General features: G+C 49.6%; 1 protein-coding gene across 1 annotated transcript in view; it reads right to left on the bottom strand.

Moving 5' to 3' along the window:
- The window catches only part of LOC115548258 (arf-GAP with GTPase, ANK repeat and PH domain-containing protein 3), a gene marked incomplete in the record, with an annotated part of 58,665 nt that overhangs the window by 4,562 nt on the left and 31,317 nt on the right, over positions 1-22,786 (bottom strand). Inside the window, 4 exon segments of the mRNA XM_030362740.1 lie at positions 5,707-5,856; positions 12,892-13,063; positions 15,756-15,860; positions 21,572-21,655. Of these exon segments, the coding sequence (XP_030218600.1) occupies positions 5,707-5,856; positions 12,892-13,063; positions 15,756-15,860; positions 21,572-21,655 (511 nt within the window).

Here is a 22,786-nt window from a genome sequence, read left to right as displayed (position 1 = left end):
CTCTCCTCCTCCTTCCTCCTCCCATCCCCTCCTCCTCCCTCTCCCCCTCCTCCTCCCTCGCCTCCTCGCTCTCCTCCTCCCTCTCTTCTTCTCTTTCCCCCACCTCCTCTCTCTCCTCTTCCTCCTCCTCCCCCCTATCCTCCTCTCCTCCCCCCCGCTCCTCCTGCTCTCCCTCCTCCCTCTCCCCCTCTCTCTCCTCCTCCCTCTCTTCTTCTCTTTCCCCCACCTCTTCTCTCTCCTCCTCCCCCTCCTCCTCCCTCTCCCCCTCCTCCTCCCCCCTCCGCCCCCCTATCCTCCTCTCCTCCCTCTCTCCCCTCCCTCTCCTCCCTCTCCCCCTCCTCCCCCCTCTCCCTCTCCCTCTCAGCGTCTGTCCCGGCGTCCCGGCGGCCGTATGGCTGGGCGTGGGGGGGGGGCGGGGCTGGGACCTGCCACCGCCATGACAGCCAGCATTTCTTTAATGTCGCTTGAGGTTAAAGGGGAGGGTTCGCCTCCCCCCGGCCCAAGGGGCGCCCCCCAAAACGGTCATAAACACCTCTAATTATCAATATCTGCCCCTTAATGTGGTGGAGGATGACCCCGGCGTGTGAGGCAGACTCTGTCTTTGACTTTGTGTTTTGAGTCGACGGAGGGCTTTTAAGGATAAGGACTTAGAGCGTTTAGATGGACACACACACACACACACACACACACACACACACACACCATTAAGCTACGATATCCTGTCACGTATACGTGAGTCGGGCCTCTGTGTCTTCAGCTCTCCTCGGGATGTAAACCACCCGAGTGTCTGATAGATCACTGCTTCTACTGAGAGAGAGCTGCCAAACTAGGACTGGACCCACACCAGAGAGAGAGAGAGAGAGAGAGAGAGAGAGAGAGAGAGAGAGAGAGAGAGAGAGCGAGAGAGAGAGAGAGAGAGAGAGAGAGAGAGAGAGAGAGAGAGGGAATAGGAGAGGGCAAGAGGGAGAGAATATAAGAGAGAGCGAGAGAGGGCGAGAGAGAGAGAGAATATGAGAGAATATGAGAGAGAGCGAGAGAGGGCGAGAGAGAGAGAATATGAGCAAGGGCGAGAGAGAGAGAGAGAGAGTATGAGAGAGAGCGAGAGAGGGCGAGAGAGTGTACGAGGGGCCATAAGGAGCCAGCTGTGTAATGAAGCACAGTGGGTCTCGGAGTGTCTCTCTCTCCCCACTCAGCAGCAGAGCGCTCCTGGGCAGCTGAATAGGTATCAGCCTAACCTGTGATTACAGTGCATTACATTCTGGCCAGGGAGATGACAGCTTAAACCTGCTCCACAAATTACCACGCTGAGGCTGAGACTAAGAGGAGAGGGGGGAGGGAAACTCAACGAGAGTGGGAGAAAAATAGTGAAATAAGTAATAAGGGAGGGAGGGAGAGAGAGAGAGAGAGAGAGAGAGAGAGAGAGAGAGAGAGAGAGAGAGAGAGAGAGAGAGAGAGAGAGAGAGACAGAAAGAGAGAGCGAGAGAGAGACAGAAAGAGACAAACGAGAGACAGAGAGAGAGACAGAGACAGAGAAAGAGAGAAACAGACAGAGACAAACTAGAGACAAAGACACAGAAAGAGAAACCGACAGAAAGAGAGAGAGACAGAGAGATAGAGACAGAGACAGAAAGACTGAGACAGAGGGAGTGAGACAGAGAGAGACAGAGACAGAGAGTCATAACGACAGAGAGAGACAGAGAGAGAGCTCGTTTCATTGTAATTCAAGGGCCTCGGGGTGAGCAGCACTCTGATTCTGCCAGGCCCCTTGACATGGCAGGCCTGCCTGTCCTCAATCAAAGCCAACCGCTGCAATTAATGGGGAAAAAAATTAGAAACAATCACCGCCGCCCCCTTATTATCCTCAATTAGAGCGCGCTAATCAAGGCCCGATCCCGCTCCGCCGCACTCTCCAAACTAAATGTCAAACTTCATTACGGCCCCGCGCAAGAAATCAAACTCCCCCCGGGCGTTCACTTCTCCCGGCGGGAGGCCAGGGGGGGTTTTAGGCACGAGAACCGCGCCGCAAAAGGAGCAGGAGAAGAAGAAACTCTCGCTAAACCTCGCATTAACCGCCTTGATTTACCGTGAGCGTTTAAGTTCCGATAACGACACGCCGCGCCAACGGCGTCGTTGCTTCAAGGCACAGGTTTTCACCTCCGCGACCACGAGGCACTTAAGGGTGAAACTTCCGAGGGGGGGGGGGGGGGGGGCATCTATTCTGAGACATGGCCCTGCCCCTTGTGGCGTCTTGACGTCAGACACTCTGCCGAGCCGCGGTATTTAAGATGCAGTCGGTGTAATCATCAGGGTGTGTGTGTCTGTGACATTACTTTTCGGGGTCTTTCAAAAAAAATAAATAATAACAACGACGGGAAAGCACTTTTTTTTTTTTAATCCAGGTGCTAAGATTGGGATGCAGCGACGCCTGAGCATATTTAACCCACCCCCCCCCCCCCCCCCGCGCGGCCCGTGGCGATTAGGCGCGGCTGTCTTTATGGCTGCGAGCGATCCACAACACGGCGAGGGGATTTAATCAGAAAGCTGCACTCAATATTCAAGACCCGTTAGCGCCTCTGCTCTGTCTGCGGCACAACGGCCTCACAAATGAGCACGTTCCTTCAAACAATATGGAAATGGTTACCTGGGCTGTGATGCATCCGCTTTCCAGTGAATCATCAATCCTGACACTGATTTCAATATACGTGTTTTTTTTTTTTTTTGGGCGTTTTGCATCCTCGCTATTCGCTGGTTTTTGCATTTTGCGTTGACCCGCAACCTTCAAACCAAGGATAAGGGGGGGGGGGGGGGCTCGTGCGATGGAGTCCGTCTGTCTGTCACTCAGCCCTGACAGACAGACTGACTGCATCCCTCTGTTGATTATTAAACCTGCGTTAGGGGTGATGGATACAAGATCATGTTTCAATCAAGTGTATTGGATGAGAAACCCCGGTCACATGCTACAGTACCACTGAGCTCTCTCACTTTAATTCCTATTCTCATTACGGGGAAGGAGGTGTACAATACAACGCGATGATGTTCGCGTGTGTTGGGGCTTTTTTGGCGGAAATGTACCGTTTTTACTCTCCGGACTGATTAAAGACGCAGTCGTTGGTTCCGGCGGTGAGGACAGGGGATCGATCATTTGCGATATTGTCCTCAGCTCATTTGCCCCGTGCCTAACTCATTTGTGGTTACCTTAAGAGAAGCGTGGAAATAATTGAAGAAAGTGAAATAATGGCGCAAACTGTTTGATTTGATTTAGCTGAAGACTAGACGGCGGCTTAATGAGGTATGTTGATATTATGGTGCGTATTTTAATTTAACAAATCTGGCAATTCGAGGGGTGGGGGAGTGAGAAGAGAGGGAAAGTTTAAGATGGATGAGGGATAAGACACCGCACTGGGAGACGGGTTTTGTGTCGCCTTGTCGCACAAACTCCATCCCCTTGAGGAGAAAGCATATCATTTTGGACCCAGCCAAACACGATGCAATAGAGACTCCAGACATGTGATGTGTACTAAGGTAAAAAACAATATCACACACACACACACACACAACGTCCTAACACAAAAGAACACACACACACACATACGTCCTCACACACACACACACACACACACACACACACACACACACACACACACATGTCCTCTCAAACACACACACACACACACACACCCACACCCACACACGACCTCACACAGACACACTTTCTTACACACACAAACACACAAACATACGCCCTCACACACGCACATACACACACACGTGCCCTAGCACACACACACCCTCACACTGATAGACAGATAGCCCCACACACACACACACACACACACTCTAGTTCATTTATTTGAGGACCCTACGAATCTAAGTAATTCTGCTTTGGGCATGTTGCTGATGGGAGCACTGGGGAGAGGGTGGAGGAGGTGGTGGTGGTGGTGGTGGCGGTGGTGGTGGCGTTGGCGGCGGCGGCGAAGTGATGGGAAGTGCGTGCGTCCGGGCAGAATAGATCGTTTGGCAGCTCCAAACGAGAGCCAACCCCGTCTGTCTGTCTGTCTGTCTGTCTGTCTGTCTGTCTGTCTGTCTGTCTGTCTGTCTGTCTGTGAGGAGGGCCGCGTGCCTGGACTCCAGCGGCGCTCGTAAAGTGCGCTCTTTTAAACTGCCGGGGCCCCTGGGAGCCCACGGGGAGGAGGGGTGGCTAATGAGAACTACCAGAGTGCAAACATGCATGGAAATGACTGTTATTCTGTTGATGTGCATTTAAGTGCTTTTTTACTGCCAACCACAAAGAGAGGAAAATAACTGGTGATGAATGGGACCCCAAGAAGCATTCATTCCCCTCTCTCTCCTCGGAAGGACAAGAGAGCGAGAGAGATGGGGGGAGACAGATTGAGAGAGAGAGAGAGAGAGAGAGAGAGAGAGAGAGAGAGAGAGACAGAGAGAGAGAGAGAGAGAGAGAGAGAGAGAGAGAGAGAGAGAGAGAGAGAGAGAGAGAGAGAGAGGGAGAGAGAGCGGGGGGGAGACAGAGAGAGAAAGAGAGAGATAGAGACAGAGAAAGAAAGAGAGAGAGGAAGACAGAGAAAGAGAGAGAGGGAAAGGAGAGCGATAAAGAGAAAGAAAAAAAAAGACAGAGTAATGCAGAGCTGAGGAACAAGACCGACAAGACGGGGAAAACACACACACACACACACACACACACACACTTACACGCAAACACACACAGAATGGCAGAGAAAGAGGAAGAAATAAACAGAGAATGGGAGAGGGGGAAGAGAGGCGGTGAACGGAGGAGGAGGAGGAAGGAGGCAGTAGGCCCGGTGGCAGGTGGATGTGGCCGTGATGGACGCGTGACTCCTCATCTCTCATGTTCCTCGGCGACCGTGAGCGCACTGGGCTGTGTGTGTGTGTGTGTGTGTGTGTGTGTGTGTGTGTGTGTGTGTGTGTGTGTGTGTAATGTGTGTAGCGAGGACTAGAATGAGGGTCTCTCAACACTTTGGTTTGAACAGGACGGGGGCCGACGGAGGAGGGACCGGTGGGACCCCATCCCTGACACCACGGTACCTATTCAACGTTATCTTCTCTGCGTCGTGGTTAATAGATACATTCACACACTTCACTGTGTTTGGACGATTTGAAGAGGGACATGGTGATAGACCAATCAGAGACTTTGTCGGTTGATATGTGAAATTGACCTTTTATGTATTCAAGGAGATGTCTGAATGGGAACATGCTCAAACTAATTAATTGATAATAGTAATAACGATAATAATTGATGTTAAATATAACCTTATGAGTCACCTCATTTGCACAGGTTTACGCCAAAACTAAATAGAGCAGTTGGAGGGGAATTAATAGAGAGCGAGAGAGGGAGGAAGAGAGAGAGAGAGAGGGAGAGAGAGAGAGAGAGAGAGAGAGAGAGAGGGAGAGAGAGAGAGAGAGAGAGAGAGAGAGAGAGAGAGAGAGAGAGAGAGAGAGAGAGAGAGAGAGAGAGAGAGAGAGAGAGAGAGAGAGAGAGAGAGAGAGAGAGAGAGAGAGAGAGGGAGAGAAAGAGAGAGAGAGAGAGAGAGAGAGAGAGAGAGAGAGAGAGAGAGAGAGAGAGAGAGAGAGAGAGAGAGAGAGAGAAAGAGAGAGAGAGAGTTAGAGAGAGAGAGGGAGTGAGAGAGAGAGAGAGGAGGACGAGGAGGAGAGGATCATGGGAAGTCTTACGAGCTGCGGGGCCGGTGCCCGGGTTGATGGCCGCTTCGTTCCATTGGTCGGCGCTGGACACGGAGAAGGAGCGCTGGTGCATGCCCTCCTTCCCGCCGCCTCCCAGGACCCCCGACTGGAGGGACGTACTGCTGCTGGAGTGGGGGGCCCCTTGGGGGGGGGGGAGACACACAGACAGACACGCACAGGCACACGGAGACACGCATGCACACGCACACAAGCACAGACACACATACGCACACACACACACACACACACACACACACACACACACACACACACACACACACACACACACACACACACACACACACACACACACACACACACACACAGTGGGTTAAGTAACAAGGTGCATTCTCTTGAGATGGTCAGCCGAGTCGATCCCGTCCTCAGCGGCTTTTTTTCCTCCTGAAGCGGCTCCTCCTGGCTGCCTTAGAAGAGCCGAGCGAAGAGCAACGGATTACACGGAGCGACGGAGCTTACGCTGTTACACGTTTTTTAGGGAGCTTCAGCCGTTTATCGCATGTTAAACAAGACCCTATAGCAACGCAATGATGCTGCCATCTTATTTGTGCCCCCCCCCACACACACACACACACACACAGACACTCGCGCAACATAGCAACGCTTTCCCTCTGCCTCTAATTAGCCCTTAATTAACAAGATACACTCAGAACGCTAATTATCTCGCCTCATCCCTCTGCCTGCCACATCAATCTCCACCGGCGTCAGCGGGCGTCCTCTCCCTGACTTCCAATCAGGCGAGCCACGGACGCCTGGCTCCCTTTACTAATTCATGGGCCAGGCTGCTCAGCGTGGGGTCCTCCCCTCCTGTTCGCGAGCAGCGCAAAACACCATCCTAAATACTCGCACGACTTACCCATCCACTCCCACTCCAAACGAGCAGAACGCCGCCGTAACAGGGACTGATTTAAACCAGGTCGGGTTTTTTAAATTGTGTTGTTTGGTTTTTGATGCCGCGCGGTGAAACGGCATTAGGTTAATTTGGTGTTATCAACGCTGTTTTCCGTCTTAATATTTCTGAAAGGATCGTGTTTTTTGTGTGTCAGACAAGACAGAACGTAAAGCAGGTGAAATCAGTCGTGCAATGCTCTCTCTAGTTTTGATGCTTTGATTGCCATACACGGTAACAGTAAATATTCCATAAAATCTGATTGGATCGGATATCTTAAATGACACAAAATGAACAACCTAATGAGGTTAATATTCTCACTACAAACAATTCAATTCTGAAACTGGGATTCTTTCTTCGAATTTCGACGACGACCAAATCATGTTTTTACGGATCTCACTCCCACATCTCCACAAATGTCTTTTCCTCCTCAAACATGGCGTATGCTAGGCACCCTTTTTTATTCGATAATGAGCGGATAATACCGGTTTGTGATTGAGGTGACAATAACAGGAAATATAGCGTGTGCGGCGCGCTAAAGTAAACTAAGCGGCGCAGGCTCTTGTTAGGATAATACGTCCTACTCATTATCCAGAGTAATAAGTGTATCAAATTCACATAATCATGTCTAATTAGTATCAGTAATTATCTTGTTGGGCCCAGGAATATTAATCTGGGGGTCCCAGAGGGGGAGGGAGCAGGATGGCAGCGAGAGACAGGGGAGAGACGGGGGGGGGGACACACGCTGGGTGAGCTGGCTAAATTACCATGGCCAAATCAGTGTGTGGAGAAAGGAGAGAGAGAGAACAGGAGGAGGAGGAGGAGGAGGAGGTTGAGGGCCCTCTAAGTGAAAAAGAAACCGTTGTTCATAGTTAAAGTGCTTTGTAACTTTGGATTAGATAAATGGAGTGATTGATTATTAGTATTGTGCTCTTCATGTTTTCGAAAGAATATTAAAAATGCCGTGCAGGGAAGGTTTAACGTTTAGGATTGTCCTTATTTAGGGTTTAAATACTAAATCGTACTTCAGCAGTAGCAGTGAACGATTGCAAGAGTCCTACTTTGATGTCATCGGACTGTTGTCTGAATTAGATGTTATTCTTGTATTTTTGTACATTCTATAATTCAATAACGAAAAAGCATAGTTCTGAGTGTTAATCCTCTACACAAAACCTTCCTCCCGACCACAAAAGTACGATCCCGCCACTCGCCCTAAAGTGCAGGCGAAGTTTGACTCTGAAATTTAAAAAAAAAGGGTCGCACAAGTATAAGATAACTTGGATTGTGATTTAAAATTCAACAATCAGGATAATTGTCAAATTGGATGCTAATGCTTAATGAATTAAACATGGCTGTATCCATTAGTCCCCAGAGAGGCCATTCCTGCATAAAGGAGAGGATAATGTAATTACAGTGAAGCAATAATCAGCTGGTGGCATTAGAGCAGCACTGTACCAGCCAGCCCTCGCCAAACACACATCCTACTGTCACCACTCACGCCCCTCCTATGGATCGCACAACCATGGAGGCTGCACCACACAGGCCAAAGTTACCGCCGCGCAAGTTCTGCGTTTTCAACCACCAGCAATTATTTCCGATATCCAATCCACATGTGTTGATCTACCACGCGACGTCTCCAAAATGCGGTTGGTTTAATTAATGCGGTAATTAAAAGAAAGGTTTGTCAACAAAGTGAATATATTTGTGCATCAACATGACAACACGGCGTTCAAGGCTGCGTCGGCGTCGGATGAGACGGGGTGCTGTGTCACTGTGTCACGGCGTCATGGTTTCATTGAGGTGCAGCCGGCCGGCCGGGCGGCAGGATGGAAGCCTTCCTGTCACCAACATCTATCTCTGCGGCGAGCGAAACGTCTCCCAAATCTATCGCCGCGGTGAAACTCCTCCCCATATCTGATACGAAACTGCAACGACGTGCAGTCGGTACCTGATCCAGGCTATTATGTATCTCGCACATCAGGGTTAGAATCGTACGTTGTTTATGAGCGGACAATCCCAATTCGTTAAACAATCCGGATATTTTATCGCTAACGTTTGCTAATGTTCGCCTAACAACCGACGCCATAAACGCCACGCCCAAGCACGCAAACCTCCGCAATCGTACGCGCTTCACATTCAGGGCATTTAGCAGACTACTTTACCCAAAGCCACCTACAATAAGTACATGCATCAGGAGAAAGAGAAACATCGACTACTAAACACGCACGGAACATTCCCCCTACGAGATACACACACGCATTAACCGGGGGGGGGGGGGGGGGGCAGGGTGTGAGGTCCTAGCACGCGCACGCACACACATGCACACACACACGCACACACACACACACACACACACTTACGTGTGTGTGTGTGTGTGTGTGTGTCGCTTTCCCCCGCGTCCATCCGAGGGATGGAGGGGTGTTAAGTGGGGGGCGATGGATTAGCAGGGGGAGCCTGGGAGCTGCCGCGCTCCTCATTCCTCTTTAAAAGCCCCGGCCGTCAGTGGGCTGATGAGCCGTGACGGGGCCTGACCCCTCCGTGCAGCCGTTGCCATTATGTACAAGTAGGGAGATAATGAAGCATTCATGCTAATGTGGAGCTCAGCGCGGCGGCGGCGGCGGCGCTAGCAGAAATAGTCTGCGGCGGCGGCAAGCCGGGCTGCTGCAATCCACCACCATCATCATCATCATCATCATCATGGCGAGCGATGGACAGATAGCCTCTCTCATCCTCCTCCTCCTCCTCCTCCTCCTCCTCCTCCCTGCTACTACTACTACTGCTGCTGCTGCTGCTGCTATCGTTTCTCCTCAGCATCACACACAAACACACACACACACACACACACACACAAACACGCACACAAACACACAAACCAGACACTCTACTTAGACCGCGATAAAAAAGGGCATTCCTCCAGGACACGGCTATTAAGCGATCTGCTAAGCGAAGAGAGAACACACACAAGTGGAAGTTTTGGAGTTGCAATAAAACCCAGACGCCTCGATTGCGAGTGCGTCTTAACTGTACAGGTGGATGTACTTTGTGTGCATCGCAGTGGCTCTGGTTAATGTACTGTGTGAGGGGAAGGGGGGGGAGAGGAGGCCCTGAACAGACGTAGCTGCAAGGACGGAACAGGTGTGTATTGACAGATGCTGCTAAGTCACGGTAAACGGGGACGCATCGAAAGGTGTCCACCGAATGGGTACTTAAGACAAACTGGGGGTGACGCACGCGCAGAGATGTCTGTACGGCAGGCGGAGCTCCACGCACATCCATAGGCGTGTGTAGGCGTGGTTCGCCGATTCGACAGGTGACCCGACCTGACGTGGTCAAAGACAGAGAGGAAGCAGGGGCGAGGGACTGAACAGGAAGTACGCAGCTCCTCTCTGTCACTCCTTCTCCTCTCCTTCTCCTATTCTGCCTGCTCTCCTTCCTCCTCCACCTCCCTCCTCCCCCCCCCCCCCCCCCCCCTCCTCCTCCACCTCATCCTCCTCGTACTCCCCCCTCCAGCCCAAGGATCCCCCCTCCCTGTCCCCCCTCTCCCTCTCCCTCTCTCTCTCTCTCTCTCCCGGCGGCTGCTGTCGTCCCACCTTGTGGGATTGATTAAAAGTGACGGGGCCCATTAATACTTTGATACAGTGTATCTGTCGCTGATGACACCGCGGGACGCGCACCAACCGGGGGACTGGGATCATATTTAAAACGCCGTTCCGCCCGGCGACCGGCGGAAGAAATAATATAATAATAATGAAAGGAGTTAAACCTTGTCAACTTCAGGGAGATCGCTCGGCTCGCACACACAAAAGGGCGTGCGCGCACACACACACACACACACACACACACACACACACACACACAGACGTGCGTGCGCACACACACACACGCCCGCGTGCACACACACTCACACACATACATGCGCACACACACACAGACACGGCCGCACGCACAAACACACACACACACACACACAGATACACACTGACACACACGCGCACGCACACATGCGCACACACACACACACAGAGGCAGTTCCCCTCCTTTACTCTCTGTCTCTGGCTCTTCTCCACCTCTCCTCTCCATTTTGCTACCCCAAGCCCCCCACCAACCCCCCCCCCCCCCCCCCCCCCCCCCCCCACCGCCCAATCTTCCTGTCCTCATTCTCTCCTCTCCCTCTTATCCCTATGATTATCAAGGTCTTTAGACGGAAGGAATGACTGATTTACCGAAGGCAAAGACAAGGCGGTGTGATTCGGACGCCGAGCGCCGGGTGAATAATTACCCGTTTGTTCCCGTTCATCAATTGCATGTCTAATGAAATCAAAAACTCCCGATGGCATAATCAGGAGAGGGTCCTCCACCCTGGAGACAGACCTGATGTGATTTGTAACCTTTCTTTTCCCCCACCTAAGTGGAGATTAACGCAAATCTCCCTCGCATTGTCTACCTCGGCGCGCAAACAACCGAGAAAAAATAAAAGATATCTCGAGGTGGCGATAGGGGGGGGGGGGGGGGCGAACTCTAAAGAACTTAAAAGAACGACAGCGCTCACAAGCGCTGTCGTTTCAAAACGTGAGCGCATCCTCACTGCGGATGACAGAAGAACGGGAACAACAAAACTAAACCTGGAGAGATGAAGGAACAAACCAGGAGCCGTGCTCTGACCCACTTTCTTCTCTCGGTCCGGTGATGCCGTCTCCCCTGACGACGTCAGCCTCGCCTCCACCTCCCTCCCCCCCAGTCAATGTTAATTGTTTGTAAGGCAAGGACACCCACCTCAACCCAATGTCCTTTGCTCCGTACAGCCCTGTCTTCCCCACCTTCCCCTATGTTTGACTGATGAAGCCAGCGAGCCATGGCTACGGGTCTGCCAGGTCGCCCCTTGGTGGCCAATCCCGGCCCAGCGGGGACCCGGGCGGCAGCGGTCCCTGGGCCTTCTGGTTCTGGGGCACCGCCCGGCTCTCGGCCGATTACCTTTGGCTGGAGTGATGGAAAACCCCTCTCTCCATGACCCGCCTCCCTTCTGGGCAACGCTTGGCTAATGGCTAATAATTACTCTTAAACTTCAACCCCTATGTCCAATCACACCTCTCGCTCTCTTTGAGTCTGGCCGGAGCTGCCCCTCTCTCTCTCTCTCTCTCTCTCTCTCTCTCTCTCTCTCTCTCTCTCTCTCTCTCTCTCTCTCTCTCTCTCTCTCTCTCTCTCTCTCTCTCTCTGTCTCTCTAGCTCTCTCTCTCTCCCTCTCTCTCTCTTTCCACCACTCTCTCTCTCTCGCTGTATTCCTGACACACATTTCGGATTGGCATTCCACTTCAAATAGCGAGGTTATTTTTTAAATTCCCTGTTTAGCCATTTCAGAAACGAATAGATTTCTCATAAGCGCTCATCAAGTAATTGTTGATGCAATGTCAAAGCTAATTTGCATTAATGGAGGATAAGCCGTAAATTGATCTTGCGGGTCCCATTTGTATGATTGATCACAAAGCGAGGCTCTGTAAAATCAAAACAGCGATGTAAAGGTGTTGCCATTAAATAATCTGCCCGCTTTCGCCTAATCGTCTTCAACTGTCTTAATTAATTACAACAATAATAATAATAATTATGACAATAATCATCATTATACCAATTATATATGGCTAATGGAATATCCTGAATGCTGTAGTGGTTCTCAAACTTTTTCTTCTAGCGTACCCCTCTAAGATATTTCTTCAGCTGAGAACCCCCTTCACCGGCACAAAACATTTTGGGGAGAAAAAAATAATAAAATGAACATAAATAATGTCTGTGCGTTCTATTTGGCAGTGCTAACATGAACATTAAAAGGTTGCAAATACTCACAATTTAGTGAGAAACATGGGCCTGTGCTTCATGCAACTGCTAATTTCTTCCCTCAAAAGAAGCACAACTCTAGAAGTGAATCCCGTTCAAATATATTCCTCCTGAAACCAACGACATTTTTGGTGTTTCTGGATGCGCTTTTTCTCACGGATTCTCCTTTTTCCTGGTTTACCGATTTATGCATCAACCACTCTCACATCACAATTTAAAAAAATGATATTGTCTAGCTTTCGGAATTGAAACTTACTCAGCGTGAACGTTTTCTTTTTTTTTTGGAGTATTTATTTTGTAGAACTCTAGAATTTTTGTGACCCCCCCTTTGTGACCCCTGGGTTAAGTGTGCCCACATTGGAGGACCATTGCTGCAGACGAGACTTCCACGAAGAAAACCCCCGGCAGGTAACCTGGGGTGGAGGTAGGTGTGGGATGCTCACCTGTGGTGCCCAGGCCAAGCTGCAGGGCGCTGCGGTCCTTGGTCAGTCCGTTGGTCTTGGGGCTGGCGGTGGGGGCCACGGTGGCCACAGCCCTGGGGGGCCGCTTGCCCGGGACCTTCACCGTGGTCCTCAGCAGGTCGATCTCTTTGCCGTGGACGTTCTGCATGTAGTCCTGGCGGGGGAACGAGACAGAAGGTGAAGCAAAATACGTCGAGCGATCGTGAAGAGGACCGGGGTCGTCTTCGGCCATCTTGGGTCGATCCAATAGGGCTCTCTCCTCTGCCTTGATGGCCGTCTTGGGTCGATCCAAGATGGCGGCCGTTATCCGTTACGACGGATAATGGCCGCCATCTTGGACAACCGGGTCATTAAGAAAAATATAACGAATCAATAAAAAACACACTTGATCCGAATTTAATCAGATTTTGTTGTTTTGTGTGCTCCATGGAGCACACACAGACTCCCCCCCCCCCTGCCCGCGACACGCTCTCACACCGAACGACGGAGAGCTCTCCTTAACGAGCGCACACATTAGAACTCTCGTTCAATCCGGCCCGTTAATTTGCTTGCCGTTCAGACGTGGAGAAGCCCAGGAGAGGATCACGGAAGAGCTCGGCAGAAAAAAAAACACACTGAAAAACAGGGCCCAAATCGAGGTACACTCGGCCTCCACCAACTAACCCACCTCCCTACCCCTCCCTTCTGCACAAGCCCCCCCATCCCGCCCACCCCCCCCCCCCCCACCAGTTCCGGCGCTTTATTACTGTGTCATAAAGCACTCATTTCTTCCCCAAGCCGCCTCGCTAATTACCCAGTGAGCACTCTCATTTCATTTTATTGCGGGAATTAACAGCCAGATCGAAGCGTGCAAAGCTATTAAGATGTGTGATTAAGCCACATTCAATTAGTTTCTACAAACAATTTAATTGATGTAGCAGATAGAATTAACAGAAGGTGATTGTGTGGATGGCTTGGCTGACTGCGAAATTAAAGGTTCCCCTATTCCTTTCTCTCCCCCCCCTGTCCCCCATTCCTCCCCCCCCCCCCCCCCCCCCCCCCTCGCTCTCCATCTCTCCATCTCTCTCTCCTCCCTTGATTTTGCCAACTCTTCCTCTGCTCTGCTGCTCAGAATGGGTCTGGTGACTATCTGCTGTTACAATGGGCTAATGTCTCCATCTCTGCTACTTTATCCCCTCTCTCTCTCTCTCTCTCCCCCCCCCCCCCAAACTATCCACTGGCAGTAAGTCAACGCACGCAGACACCCAGCACTTCACAGGCCGGCTCCGGTGACCTGTAATAGCCGTAACGATGGAGAGATGGCTCCGCTCACTCAATTACATCCATCACGCGCAGCGCTACGCTGCACTGCTAATAACCGCCGCTAAATTAAACCGCTAACGCGTAGTCAATACGCGGACACGAAGCGCACGGTCAGGACCGTCCAGGAATATAAATATATATATATATATATAGACGAGCCGTGCTCAATTAGGAGTTGGGTGTTTGGAAAAAAGAACTGAAGTAAATTAGGTTAATGTAGTTGGGATGGCTTTATGTATCGTGTTACGTGTCGCACCTCAACACGCGGTATGGATTTGACACGCAAACAAAACACCTATCGCACGACACCAGGAACGAGTGTTGTTGGGGGGGAACACGAGACGACAGCTCCGTCGAAGAGGGGAAATTATAGAAATAGATTGAATAGAGACCTTACATAAAATAGAAAATAATAACAATCAAAGATGGTGCCAAGAGAACACAGGCCTGGGTGTGGTCTTGTGTGTGTGTCTGTGTACATTTGTATGTGTGTGTGTGTGTGTGTGTGTGTGTGTGTGTGTGTGTGTGTGTGTGCGTCTGCGTCTATGTGTGTGTTAGTCTGCGCGCGCGTGTGTCTATGTCTACGTGTGTGTGTCTGTGTCTATGTGTGTCAGTGTGCGTGTCTATGTGTAAATGTGTGTGTGTGTGTGTGTGTGTGTGTGTGTGTGTGTGTGTGTGTGTGTGTGTGTGTGTGTGTGTGTGTGTGTGTGTGTGTGTGTGTGTCTCAGAGGAGCTGTCGGGGTGCCAGCCAGTGGAGTGTTTAAGAGGTATTAGCGGCCCAGCGGGACTCTGACAGAGACGGATGTGGGAGGCTGGTCAGGCTCGGCTGCCACGCGGGGAGAGCCATTATAAATACAAGGCAGCGCGGCGGCGGCGGCGGGGCGTTAGCGGTAGCGGTGGTGGCGGCGGCGGCGGGCACACGCCAGTGCTACCACGTCTCCATTAGAGGCAAGCGGTCCGGGCCGAAGGAGGGGGAGGAGCGAGGAGGAAATGACCACTTATGGCCACCGTACGCGGCCATCATTTTAATTTCATAACACCCCCGACGCCGCCGCGAGGTGAGCTAGTGTGTCTATTAGCGCAACGGTAAAAAAATGGTATTTTATCGGTTGAGAATAACGGTGTGTGTAGTGGTTGCGTCCAGCTCTAGCGCTTTAGAGCAAGGCGCTAACGCCGATATAGGTGAGGGGTTCGAATCCCACCGAGGCCATGAACGCCGAGAAGAAACCGGGGCGCTCCCGGTGTTGTAGGACGCTTTTAGTTGAACGCGACCCACAAGTGGCGTGTTTATTTATTTGTTATTTCTTATTTATTTCTGGTGTGGCAGGCTTGTGAACTCTGGGTACTGCATATAGTTTTAGAGAGCGAGTAGCGGGAGCAGAGAGGAGCCAAGCAGAGAGAGACATCAGAGGGTCATTACAGGGAGATAGAGAGCGAGAGAGAGAGAGAGAGAGAGAGCGATAGAGAGAGAGCGATAGAGAGAGAGAGAGTGAGAGAGCGAGAGAGCGAGAGAGCGAGAGCGAGAGAGACAGTGGGGGCCTTACATGTAAACTGGGGTGGTAAGTGAGGAGTCCGTTATCACACAGTGTGACATACTTCTTCTTCCACTCCTTGTTCAGGGATTTTCCACTTCGCTTCAGAAGGATCCCCTGGAAGACAACAAGATAAAAACGATTTTATTATATTTTGTTTTTGAGGCTGCAGTCTCGTTTCACAGGACAACACCGCCTCACAAACACACTTTATTTAGCTTTTTCGGCTGCTTGTCGATAAACATTGATTAGGTGTGAACGTTTTCAAACGCCAAAAACGGCCACCATTTTGGAAAAACGTCCCACACTTATAACATTTATCTTTACATTTAGCAGACACTTTTATGCAAAGTGACTTACAATAAGTATATTTGTCAGAAGAAAGAGAAACAACAATATATCGCTATCGGTACAGTAAGGATGTTCATAGAACCAAGTGCCAAACACCAACAGTTGTTAGGTTAACCCATTACCCATGCACAACAATGATAGATAGGATAAGATGCTACATGATGCTAATTACTATTTTTAGGAAGTACAACATACAATAAGTGCGTACATTAAGTGCCGGGACATACAACATACAATAAGTGAGTAAGAGGGGTGGGAGGAATGTTAAGATGATCCCAATCCATTTACCGATAGGCCTTCCATCGTTCACTGTTCGAATGAAACCCTGACCTTATAAAGACTCAGTTATGGTTCCACGTCGACGCAACGCAATGACCACGCAGACGCTTCGAAGTAGTTGTTAACCTGTCTTTAGCTTTGCGTCAGGTTTTAGTGGGCGGACCAATCACAGCCCTCGCTGTGTCGCCTCGACAATTTCAAATTTCTGGGAGGCGCACGTCACGCCCTGGCGATGGACGCAAGGAGGGTACGCAAAGACGTAATGGGTCCCGGAAAACCCCCTTGCGTTGCGTCGACGGCCAGCCACAGCCGAGCCTTAACCCTCTGCACCGACGCCTGTCGATACAGGACCATCCAGGCCGGTACGCTGTCAACACTTGATCCCTTCACAGCGAGTCAGGCTCCTTTGTTTCGACCATTCAACAATAAAATTTAATCCGATTCGCCCGGGACCCCAAGACATCGCCCCCCCACCTCCCCTCCACCCGCCCCACCAAGGCATTCAGACCCCGAACACGCCGAACTCTGGAAGACCTCTCAGACCTCGGGATTAGTGGCTGTGATCCCCTCCTCTTCAAAGCTCACTCGATCCCTCTCTTCTATGCCACTTTATCTTCACAGGCCCCCCCCCCCCCTTCCCTTTTTTTAGGGCCTGAAATGGGCCCAACCCCCCGCCCCCTCTCCCTTATCTGTTGAGCAAATCCAGCGGTAAACAATGAGGTTCCTCTGCTGGAGGTGACCCAACCACTGAGGGCCCGGACTGGAAGCCTCTCTGGGGTTAAGCAGTGAGGAGGGGCCTGCTTAATTAGGGGATTAGAGGAGAGGGTGGATGTGGTGGGGGGTGGGCATTTGTGCTTTTTCAGCCAGGTCTGTGTGTGTGTGTGTCTGTGTGTGTGTGTGTGTGTGTGTGTGTGTGTGTGTGTGTGTGTGTGTGTGTGTGTGTGTGTGTGGGTGTGCGAGTGTCCACGTCTGTGTCTCTGTGTCCATGCGTGCGTGTGTGTGGAGAGTTGGGGCAGGGGCCTGGCCAGTGTTTGTGTGCGTATGTGTCCGTGTGTGTGTGTGTGTGTGTGTGTGTGTGTGTGTGTGCGTGTGTTTGTGTGTGTGTGTGTGTCTCTGTGTATGTGTGTGTCTCTCTGTTTGTGTGTGCGTCTATGTTTGTGTGTGTGTCTCTGTTTGTGTGTGCGTCTCTGTGTGTGTGTGCGTCTCCGTGTGTGTGTGTGTCTCTGTTTGTGTGTGTGTCTCTGTGTGTGTGGAGGGGTGGAGCAGGAGCCTGTTTTGCTAGCCTGGCCCGTCCTGCAGGGGTATGCAGGCGCCCTGATTAACACATCAGGCAGGGCTGACCCGCCGACCCGGGCACCAGGCTGTTACCCGACAATCAGCCTAATCCTAGCCGTGCTTGATCTGGGGTGGGGGGCCCCGAGCCGGGGGCCCATGCTGGGGCCCAAAGTGGAGGCTTGCGTCCAAAGCCCCCCCCCCCCCACAACAAAGCTAAACTCTGATCAGAGCCGGTTATTCATAGCGGCCCACTTCACGAGGGAATGCACTGAAGCTGGTGATGGGATCAACAAGCTAATGCTACCTGATGCTAAGTATCTACATTATCTGTACGATGATGAAGGATTTGTTCTAAAGGCACGAGCCAGAAATGTAATAACGCATGAATTATTGGCTAAATAGTGTGGCTAACTTCTGAAGGATTCCTACCAATGCAAACGTTGTTTTAAAAACAACGTATTTGCATTAAAATATTAATTAAGACGATTCCTTGAGTGTCGTGGTTCACGTAGTGATATTTATTTATATGATTTAGGAAAATTATGTTTCCCATTTTCCTTTATTCCTCAGCGTTCCTGAATTCCCATTCTGACCGTGATGGAGCCAATAAAAACAGAAGAGAAGCCCTTTTAATGGCTTTGTAATCATACAAAGTAAATGATCCAGTGAGCAGGCCCCTGGCTACAGTATAATGCATGTTTTACAACCAAACGCGTGGCTCATCTCACGGCCTTATTGAATTATACATAAATCTATACACATAATCAGTATGTATTTGTCTGCGGTACATTTTGAGTTTACGGGCTTCAAAGATCAATAAGTATTCTAGTTTTTTTGTCGTGATCTACCGATGGGCTCATTAATTTTTTAATCATTTAAACACAATGTCACCTTATTAGCACTGCAATACACTGGTGGAGCAAAAAAGTGTAATTTAAAGAACGCAAAGAAAAAAAGCACCCTATAATTGAGTAGCAATTTGCCTCACTTTTTTAATTGCTATATTAATAGGAGGGTGTTCCCAAGATAATTATTGTGCTAAAAAAACAATAAAAAATACAAAATATTATGCAAAGCCTGCTCGCGTTAGTTCCCTTACTCAGCAGTAACACAAACCCACTCGCAAAGACAAACACACACACACACACACACACACACACACACACACACACAGAACCTCACACAGACACACACAGACACAGACACACACACACACACCCACACACACACACACAGAAACTCACACACAGACACAGACACAGACACAGACACACGCACACACACACACACACACGGCAGAGAGAGCGCCACTTGGGCCCCGCCGCGGCCCCTGACTCGCGGCGGCGGCGGCGGCGGCGGCTCCGTCCGGGGGCCAATCGTCACATCTCCACATGGAGACGGCAGATAGGGCCACGGAGCGGCCATTGTCGCTACGCTAGCACCAAGTCTGCCTCCTGCCGTCGCGGCTGAGTGATAGGTCCACTCCTTTGTGGCAGTTTAGGAAGGGGGATGAAGAAAGAGGGGCGAGGTGGAGGTGGTGGTGGTGGTAGTGGAGGAGGGGGTGGTGGAGGGGGGACAGGGGGGGGTCGACAGCTCCTCGGTCGCGAGCATTGTTGCCCCGGTTTACTTTACAGACCAGTGGAGGCCGGCGGAGGGTGTGTGTGTGTGTGTGTGTGTGTGTGTGTGTGTGTGTGTGTGTGTGTGTGTGTGTGTGTGTGTGTGTGTGTGTGTGTGTGTGTGTGTGTGTGTGTGTGTGTGTTTGGGGAGGAGGCGGAGGGGAGGTGTAAGGGGGGTGAGGGGGGGGGGGGGTTACAATGTGTAATTTGCCCTAATAGGCTGGGGAGTGGGGGTCTTCGGGGTGGTAATTAAATTCACATTCACACTTTGATCTCCCTGATTGTGCATTTGACTGGCCATACTGCCCCCCCCCCCCCCCCCCCCCTACTACCCCCCCAACAGCAAGAACACCCCTAAAAGAGGGGAATGGTTGCTGGCCTTACCTCATTGTCAAAAGTTGCTATGATACCCCCCCCCCCCCCCCTCCCCCAACCCCCACCAGAGCCCCCCGAGGCCCACCCCCCTGGTTTAAAGAAGGCCCTCCCTGTGTAATCTGATGGACTGCTGAAATGGAAGTGTTTACTGTAAAGAGGTGTTTAGAGGCAACCTTTGAACCCCCATGTTTTTGTTGCCGTGACCGCTGGCTCACCTGTAGCCACGTCTGTAGCACGGTGCTGCCCCTACACACCGCAAAACTTTAAACAAGGTATCACGGAGCGCGGAGAGTTTTTGTTTATTCAATGAGGAGCGGGGTGAATGAAAATGCTAATGAACTGATGGGCCGATATGTATCTTTTGTGCAAAATCCACTTTAGTTTACGTATGTGTACATTTCTTTTTTAAATCTTTTTTTTTTTTTAATAGGTATTACATTTTTATTCAAGTGTCTATGAAGTTAATGCTGTTTTGCGACGATACGTTTACGTCCGTTGCGCCTGTCACTTGGGAATGACGTTGACGGCCATTTTATCACTGGATTTAAATCATTTGTGTTTGGAAAAAACCCATTGGAGGTCGAAGATGTTTCGCTCCTAATGTCATCAACAACGACCGAAAGAGGACAGGAAAGCAGCCGGCCATAAAGACATTAATACCGTATATAAATGAATTCATACATTAATACATCATTACACAGAAAATAGATAATACATCAATTTGTTTTCTCTGCTGGGTGATTGAAGATGCTTGAATTCCTTGTGCTATTCATTTGCATGGTGAAGCCTCTGAGGTTTAACTCAAAACAGGGAAGGAGAGGACATGGTTTAACATCTCCAGAAAAAAGGGCATTATTTCCGACCAGTCCTATGATTTGGAGACTTTATGTGGAGAGGTCGATCCATTTTGAAAAGCCCTCACAAAATCATGAGTGAATAGTAATCAATGTCAATTACCTCTCTTTTGATAACGGTCAGACCCTTTGCAAAATGGCCCATAGTTATAATACTGGATTCACTGCATGGTCAGGCTAACAATATTCTACCCGCTTGAAATGGAGAGTAAGCATAGGGAGGATAAATATGAGAGAAATATTATATAAAAAAATAATACTTAAAGAGGGAAAACGTTGACCTTCAACAAAGGAGTATTTATGTAACATATTATGTTTTGCATTTAAACAGGCCTTGTATTACATGGGACACATAGTATTTCAGGAACATAAAACAATCACCCCGAAAAATGGACACTATGATGCAAAGAGTGTCGCAAACAAATTAAACATGTTTGTGTTAATGGATTAAAATCGCTAAATAAAGTTTTATGAAAACATGCTATGTTGGTCTTAAAAAACTCGGCAGTCAAATATTTTCAGAGAGATGGCATTCTGTGTTATTTAACTGGATTAAATTTTAAGTTGAATATGTCATTAAGGAGATTGATTTCCGAACAATATTGAAGAGACACAAGATCTCTTGTATCTGTGCGGATGCAGCGTAGATCTGGCGCAAGAATTTCTTTCCAAACATAGACGGTAACATGTCGCCATCTTGTGGTGAGAGTACGACAATACATTTTCTCCTGAATAATTACTACCGGAGGCCGTTCACTAAACTGTGATATGTGGGTATTATTTCAGACACATTATAAGAACCATAATTAACATTTGTCATCTTATTGAGATTGCTCAAACTCAGAAGTAGCAGTGTCTACCCTGCCCTACCCCAGGCCCTGCAGTGCCTGGCTCAACGGCACCAGAAATATGTCAGTCAACCAAACATGCCACAAGTGTTGGTCGACACAGGTGTGAGGTATTGAACATTAACAAGAAAAGGGTTGAGCCGCCGAAAACCTGACATACTTACGTCAGAGAAAGACAAAGAACAGTCGGGTAAGGGAGTCAAGAGACGGTTGAAAAGAGCTGTGCTCACCTGCTTGATGGGGATGGCCCTCCCACTGCCTATGCTGTCAGTTTTACTGTCAACGCTCTTTGCCTGTTCACTGGCTTTCCGTGACTGCAAGGAAACAAGAGAGACAGTTAGTAACTCAATGCATGTACAATAGCAGCATGTAGTGTAGTGTGTGCTTCTTTGCGTGTGTGTGTCTTTGAGTGTGTGTGTCTTTGAGTGTGTGTGTGTGTGTGTGTGTGTGTGTGTGTGTGTGTGCGTGTGTGTGTGTGTGTGTGTGTGTGTGTGTGTGTGTGTGTGTGTGTGTGTGTGTGTGTGTGTTTGTGCGAGCGTGTGTGTGTGTGCGCGGGTATTGACGCGAGGACCCGACATTGCAAAATAAAAGTTTCAAAAAGAAGCTTGAAATAATCAACAGACAAGCAGACCAGCGGTAACAAACAGCGGTGACACCGACGTGCAATAAGAAAGAGTAAAACATGAACAAGACTGAACACCGAAGGAACATCTCAACACAGAAGAGACCAAAGACGAGAACACATCGAGTCATGACTCTTTCCTGACACCCAGTGGGATATCCGTGTCCGTTTCAGTGGCCAACAGAGCCCCCTAGTGGACACTATTGGTACTGAATACCACCTGCTTGGGGCCCGCATAGCATCAGCTATGGGGACCCATTTTTGCATAAACATTTGGACATGAGATGAGTATCACAGTAAGATCATTGGTTATATGGAAAAAAAACACAAGTTAGGGAAGGAAAAAGCAAAAGTTATTTCACAATAAAGGTTAGAGTTAGTTAGCACAGCAGTAATCGTTTGTCTTCATCCGTCCTGCTGTAAACCTACATGGGAGAAATGTTCATTTTAATTCCCCGGAGACATAATGAGGTTAAACTGTTTCCAATGTTAGGGTTACAATTGCAGTTTCAACAGATTAGGAGGGGGGAAAAAAACGGGTTTCTTGTTAAGGCTGAGGAGAGAAGGTTAATCATGAACACTTTTAAATGACAATACAAAATACCCCCAACACAGAAAGATAGATGGACCGGTATAGACAGACATGGAAGGTGATGGCCTCATTCAGATCATGATCAATGTCCAATCACCAATGGAGAGAGGTAGAGTCTGAGGTCAAGTAAACCCACTCTGGTTTATATTTTTATACAACCTTTTATTTTTTTATGATGAATTTTATTAAGCTTCTATACAGACACCATACAAAGCAAGTCACAGATTCACT

This window comes from Gadus morhua, chromosome 8 (assembly GCF_902167405.1).
Source record: "Gadus morhua chromosome 8, gadMor3.0, whole genome shotgun sequence".
Lineage (NCBI taxonomy): Eukaryota > Metazoa > Chordata > Actinopteri > Gadiformes > Gadidae > Gadus > Gadus morhua.
Note: the sequence above shows the minus strand (reverse complement) of the source record. Positions and strands in the feature narration are given on the sequence as shown.